Here is a 6,899-nt window from a genome sequence, read left to right as displayed (position 1 = left end):
CCTGGGCCCGGAGAACGGTGAGGTCATTCGGGTTGGGCGCCCCAGCCCCGAGGGCACGGTTTGGTGTCCAGGGCCGCTGAGCTGGGAGCGGGGCACTGTTGGGGAGGGCGATCTGGAGGCCCGGCGGGCCAAGGCGTTGGGCGTTCTGTGCAGCCCCAGGAGAGTCATGCTGGGCCAGGGCGCTGGTGGCGGGCGAAGGTGGGCGATGACAGGCACTTTCAAGGCTGGCCTGAGCGGAAGGGGGCGGCGGGGGGGGCCAGAGCTGGAGTTGGAGCATAATTTGGGAGCCGTGGTGTCACTGAGTGGGTCGATGAGTCATGAGATTTGGAAATCCCGGAACCCTTTCCTGGAGATCAGTTGAGTGATGGAAATAAAACGGGGCCAGGGTTTGGAGAAGTGGTTTGGAGGCCACGTCTTGGGACACCAGGTGCTCTGGTGGCCATCGATCTTCATGCTAGGGACTTTGGGAGCAGTGTCCCAGAGTGCTGTGACTTGGAAGCTTCTGCCTGGGGTGGGGTTAAGGAAGGTCTTTGTGGTGGCCAGTTCCCTGCCTTCCTTCCTTTCCAGGCTGTCAGGATTCAGCTGTGTGCCTGTGGGGAGTGGGTTAAAAATTCCTTCCGCCTCCAGTCGGCTTTACAGTATCCACCAGGGGCAGGAGGGACAGACATATACATGCGTGAGTGCAGCATCATTCTCTGTCGTGGAGCCCTCATGCCTGCTTCCTCACTGTTGCCATAGTAACTGCCTATCGATGGTGTATTTATAGGGGAAGAAGCAGGCGCTACATTTTGGGGAGGGAGGGGTGGAGGCCTCATGGCAGGCAGCAGCAGTGATGGTGGCTACAGAATTGCTGTTGGAGTGGGCCATTCCAAGAGCTGTTTTGGGGAGTTCCTGGCTCGTTTGACGCTTAAAAATGAACTAATGGCTTTAGCAGGTGTAGCAGGGTGACATGCATTCTGGTCTATGATAGGTGTGGGGGTGCGCACACCTAGGTATATGCGGGATAAAAGACGTGTATATGGCAGCTATTATGTAATTTTTCTACATAAAATTTTTTTAAAAAATCACAGCCGCTCTCTTTGATAAGCAACAAAACGTATTTTTCTCTCTTCCCTGACCAGCGAAGGCTTTACGCATTATTTTCAAATCCAGAGACAACAGCTCCATTTTCTTCACTCAGAAAACCAAACCAAACCAAAACAAAACCTACATTCTAGGTGTCTACTAGATCTACCACCTCAGCCTCAGTCATCCATGACAGAAGCAGAATTTGGAGCTAATACTCCATCTCTGCTCTGATAAACACAGAGGGCCAACTTTCTCATCATGCAGACCCATCTGCTGACACATCCACATGTTGGTTTCGGGTGGGATTGGCTCAGGGTTCAAAAGAGAAATCCACTTGACATGGCGTTTCCACAGATGGATGTGGGATTTGCTGTTTGTTCTTTAGTTTTAGATTTATGATTTATGCCCTACACGTTTGCCAAAGGATTAGAAGATATAGTATAAATGCACGCTGAAAACGTACATAGAAAACTATACACCAGTTGGGCTTCCAGGGCGCCTGTGTTTGACTGGCAAGGGGAGCACTGAACTTCCTGGCAGCCTAGGCAAAAAGGGGAGCACAGTGGATTACACAGTTCACGTGCCTTGCGTCCAGTTAGTCATAAAACCAGAGCTTCTGCTTGGGGAGGGGAGCAGTGAGGTGATTGCTCCCAGATGTGGACAGCTTGGCCAGTGCTCTGGAATGCATGTGTGAGTGGGCGTGTGCTACTGGGGACGAGTGCGGGAGCGGCGTGCAGTGCCCATGGTTTACCGGCTGGCTGGATAGCTCCTTAGCAGGAGAAAAGCTTTTGGACAATAGCTCAAATTAGAGGCGATTCTTCTAGTTGGCATCTAAATCCATGTGTTAGTACTCTGCTGCAGTGGTCTTTAATGCGAAGAGAGAAGAGATCCCTGGTTCCAGAAGATTCCGGGTATCTTGCCTCCCTGTCTGTTGAAGGTGAACACAGCAGATCATCCAGGTTTGGGCCTCGTGGGTGTGCCCGGGGACCATAACAATGTGGCACTGTTGTGCACAGAGGATCTGACCCTGCGGAATATGTGTCCACTGAAGGGTGGGGCAGTCCCAGTTGGGCTGTGACTTGTGAGATGATTGCTGCTGGGTTAAGCTTTGTTTTCAGGAAACGTGATTAGCCTGAGAGGTATCTGGGACTCGCTATAGTGATCAAAATGAGTTGTGAATTCGGTTCCAGCTTCAGTCACTGCCGGTCTGCCTTACTGGGTCCTGTCTCTCTGGGCTTTGTTTCCTCATCTGCCTCTGAGGTCCTCTCCGACTGGAAAGTGCAGAGATTCACTGAAGGGAGCAAGACAGGAGGGGGTCTCAGCCTATAGGAGTTTTCCTTGTTTGAAGAAAAAGGTCAAGCCTTAGGTCTTCTAGAAGCTCAGAATATGTTCTTTGGGAAAATAATTGAAAGGTTTGCTTTGGGCTCTGCTGGATCTGGGGGGCTCTGAGAAGCTTGCAAGGAGCTGAGTGGCTGCTCCGTGGGTGGTGTACCCCACAGGGTGCTGCTTTGACCTTTGAACCGGGCCAGTGGGGGAAGAGGATGTTACATCCTAGAGCCAAGAGGGTCCCCTGTAGATTTCTAGGTGTCATTACACTGCAACTTTGCTTTTCTCTTTCAGAGACAAGTGAGGATCTGAAGCTGAGGAAGCATCATGGCAGGTGAGTTTTTCCAGGTCCAGGCAAAGTGGTAGAGGACCAGGCCTAGGGGCTCATGGGAAAGGTACATGTCCATCTTCTAGTCCCTCCCGGTTTTCTTGTCCTTGGGGTGGTCCTGTAGTCACTGTCCAGTTGGCCAAGTGGCAGCTCTCCCCATTCAACTCTTTGGCTCCCTTCTGGAGGGTATACTCCCTTGTCGATGTGCACCCACCCAAGCCTCTCTGAGAGACACTAACGTGATAGGCCATGGAGCCTGGGGACCGGTGCCTGCCTGCCTGTTGGCATAGACCTACCGGCCTAGGCACGAGGGCGAGTTGTTTGACATGAAAACTAGAAAGTCCCAAGTCTAGGTGAATTCCAGGAGTGAATGTCACCTCTTTCATCCTTCAAAGTCTCAGTTCAGACTCATGTAGCTGGGCCTCTCTGGAGTGAGTACACTTAAGTCATCTTCAAAGTACTCTCCGTTTGATGTAATTCACCTGTCAAGTTGCTTATTCCACTGCCCAAAACAGTTTTTGAGCTCATCAATTTTGATGCCATTTAGTGCTTCTGCTGGTTTTTGTTTCATCTCTTCCACATCAGCAAAACGTTTCCATTTGAGAATTGTTTTCATCTGGAGAAACAAAAAAAAAGTCGCTCAGGGTGAGATTGGGTAAATAGAGGTGGTGGGGTGCAGAGGTCATGTCATTTTTGATCAAAAACTGCTGAACACTCTGCGCAATGTGGGTAGCTGTGCTCGTAGATCACCCGTCAAAAAATGGGAAGCGCATTGAATGAATCTTTAAAAAACAATTCACCTCCTGCAAAACCGTCTTTAAGTGGAAGCCACACGTAGCATTATTGTGAGAGGCTGCATTTGGCTTGATGCTTGCAGGGGAAACCTATACTACAAGGAACCCACCCTCCAAAATACAATTCCAGTTTTTCTGGAGTCCCCCTTGTATGTGGCTTCCACGTAAAGACAGTTTTGTGGGAGGGATTTCCGCTCATATGTGTCTAGTCGCTGGATCTAGCCCAGCCTGGCTTCATGCTCGGCTGTCTTGAGCAGGCCTATTGATGCCAAGTGGTCCAGTAGTTAGCTCAGGTGGCCGATTCAGGTGGAGGGATGCCACTCTGGTACAGTCTTATGGGATTATCTGGTATTTGTTCCACCAGCATCAACCTCAGAGAGGAGTACATTCTCACGACAAGGGGTCCAACATTCTCTTTTCAAAGTGATTCAGAAGATACTGGGGATATATTCACTGAAGTCTGCATACCTAAAACTCTTTTATGCTTTCTCATCCCTGTGCAAAATGCACTCCCGTCTTAGTGGTTCCCATTTTCCTCCTTAGAACCAGGGGCTTGAGCCTTACTGGGGCCGTGGTATTCTAGACAGGAATATCATGGCGTCACAGAAAGTCAACCCTTCCCTCCTTTTCGCAACGGCCTTTGGTCGGAAGCCTGGTGGCTTGCCTGCTGGCCTGGTCTTATTTCGCTCCATAATTGAGCTTCAGTCCCTGGGCTGAACCTGACTTGAAAGAGCCCACGGTCACTTCCCCATTCTAGGCCTCAGTGTGGCTCTCTCCTCAGTGTTTCTGGAGGCCAAGAATGCCCATTCGGTCCTGAAACGGTTCCCTCGCGCCAACGAGTTCCTGGAGGAGCTGCGGCAGGGCACTATTGAACGAGAGTGCATGGAAGAGATCTGCAGCTACGAGGAGGTCAAGGAGGTGTTTGAGAACAAAGAGAAAACGGCATGTACCACCATGGGCTGGGTTCTGGGAGGAGAAAGAGCCTCGAGAATAACAAGAGCAGGCTTTGGCATCTCTGAGGAATTCGAAGCAAAAAAAGCGAAAGCCACTCAGCTTGAGGCATGACCACTTGGGCCCTAGAGAAACAGATAAAACGTCCACACTGTCCTTTGCCTGCCTCGTGGGGACCTCCTCACTTGGGAGCCTTGACCTCTGTCCACAGTGCATTCCACAGCCTCTCTGATAGCTCTCTGAGGCCGGTTGGATGGGGAAGGGTGCAAAGCAGGTGAAGGCCCTGCCCGACATAGCATCAGACTAGCTGATGGCCTTTGGGGTCCGGCTGGAGCACGAGCTTCCGGTAAGTGTCCCTTCTTTTGCAGATGGAGTTCTGGAAGGGGTACCCGAATGCGGTCTACTCGGTCCGAGACCCCTCGCAGAGCTCAGACGCCATGTACGTGGTTGTGCCCCTTCTGGGGGTGGCGTTACTGATTGTCATCGCCTTGTTCATTATCTGGAGGTGCCAGCTGCAGAAAGCGACGCGTCACCATCCCTCCTATGCTCAGAACCGGTACCTAGCCAGTCGCGCCGGGCACAGCCTCCCCCGTGTCATGGTGTACCGGGGCACTGTGCATAGCCAAGGGGAGTCCTCTGGGCACCGGGAGGCAGGGAGCAACCCCCAGGTGGTGCTGGGGCCCAATCGGGGGGGCAGAACCACGGTCCGACTGGAGAGTACCCTCTACCTCCCTGAGCTGTCTCTCTCCAGACTGTCCAGCGCCACCCCTCCCCCCTCCTATGAGGAAGTGACCGCACCCCAGGAGAGCAGCAGTGAGGAGGCCAGTGTCTCTTACAGTGACCCACCCCCAAAGTATGAGGAGATAGTGGCCGCCAACCTTGGCGCTGACAAGTAGTGGAACGTGGGTCCCATCCCAGGTGAACGCCTCTTTTGGAGGCCTCCTCTTTTCTTTTTAACTTTTTAAAGACTGTGCCACCACAAAACAGCCTTAGCCTCCTTGTTGCCAAATAATTCCCTAACCGTGGAGTTTAGGAAGTCAGTTGTCAGAGACAGGTGGGGAGGGTGGGAGTAGGGAGCATGCATGAGTCGAAGTCCCCAGAAAGAGTCACAGGCCAGAGCTCCTAGCTCTTCCAAATGCCTCCCATCCCCCCACCATCCTGTCCTCCCATCAGGGACTGGCTTCTCTTATGCCAAAGGAACCCCCCCCGTTGAGTGGACTGTGGACAGAATGTCCGCGGGCCCGACACCAGGGTTGTGACGCTGGCTAGCGGCCTGACCGTGCCTGGAGCCCTGGGCCCAGAGGTCAGGGAGGGAAGCCAGCTCCTCAGCACCCCTTATACTCTGAGAGCAGAGACAGACTGAGCAACAAACAAAACAACAAAGGTAATGACAAAGAAATCAACACCATAGAACAAATCCATAGCACCTGGGCCATTCACAGGAAAGTGAGGGAAATCCATCGCACAGATCCAAGACCACTTGCCTCCCCCAACACCACCCCTACTCCTAGAATGAGGACGGGGGTGTATGAAGAATGGGGGCCAAGGGACTGGGTGGGAGAGCTTCCTCCTCCAGATTAACCAAGGGGCCCATGTGCTCTCTGCCATCCAGACCTTGGCCTTGCAGACGTGTATACCAGTCGTGCTCAAACTACCACCCACTGGCATGAGCCCACTCAGCCCTGGGCACTCTGGCATGGAGAAGACAGATGCTCCTATCCCAGCCTGCGGAGCCCATGGCCTTCAAGTGATTGGGGCGTAGGCTGGGGTAGAGAGCTGAAGTTTTCTGCATGTGGGGTTCATCACAGAACAGTTCTACTCGGGAGCTTGGCCTCTTGGGCACAGTGCTCTCTGGCTTGGAACTTTGATGATCCTTCTCTTTTTGTGAATTGGTGCATTGAAATTGAGCTTCAGAGTGATGATTTCTCCTTACAGTTGGTACCCACCTGCGAGAAGACCCTAAGGTGTCCCTTTTTAATCCTGTCTTTGTAGGGGAGCCCATGACATGGGGTCAAAGGCCCATATGGTGTTTGGTCTGTCAGGTGCCAGTCTGTTTTCAGTGAGACTTTGGACAGCAGTGGGGCAGATGCGACCTGCCCTTTTAACTGTCAGTGACCGTGCAAAAGATACTGTTGACACCAACTCTCCTCACTCCCATCTCCATCCTCCTGGCCTCAACGCCAAACCATTTTTCCTCTGTGGTGCTTTCAAAAATGTAGCAAATGTTGGTGTGGCCCAAAAGAGTCCACAGTCCGGGTCTATGGCTACCACAGCAATTTCAAACCCACTGAGTTGACAAGTGTCTTTCTGTCTAAATGACTCTCCAAGGCACACATCGGGACTCTTTCCTTGAATGCAGCCCTGCCTTGAGGCCACATATGACTTCTGGAGGCTGCTCCATTCCTGAGGTCCTGCCCCAGGATACGCTTCAA

The 6,899-nt window shown here is 52.3% G+C and overlaps 1 protein-coding gene across 1 annotated transcript in view; it reads left to right on the top strand.

The window, feature by feature from the left end:
• The window catches only part of PRRG3 (proline rich and Gla domain 3), a 6,108-nt gene extending 298 nt beyond the window's left edge, over positions 1-5,810 (top strand). Inside the window, exons 2-4 of the mRNA XM_008053567.1 lie at positions 2,689-2,728; positions 4,298-4,458; positions 4,836-5,810. Of these exons, the coding sequence (XP_008051758.1) occupies positions 2,722-2,728; positions 4,298-4,458; positions 4,836-5,363 (696 nt within the window). The 5' untranslated portion in view covers positions 2,689-2,721 and the 3' untranslated portion in view covers positions 5,364-5,810. The remainder of the gene's footprint in view (positions 1-2,688; positions 2,729-4,297; positions 4,459-4,835) is intronic.
• Positions 5,811-6,899: the final 1,089 nt, after the last annotated feature.

This window comes from Carlito syrichta, unplaced genomic scaffold (assembly GCF_000164805.1).
Source record: "Carlito syrichta isolate Samal-C Ts95f unplaced genomic scaffold, Tarsius_syrichta-2.0.1 Scaffold288293, whole genome shotgun sequence".
Lineage (NCBI taxonomy): Eukaryota > Metazoa > Chordata > Mammalia > Primates > Tarsiidae > Carlito > Carlito syrichta.
Note: the sequence above shows the minus strand (reverse complement) of the source record. Positions and strands in the feature narration are given on the sequence as shown.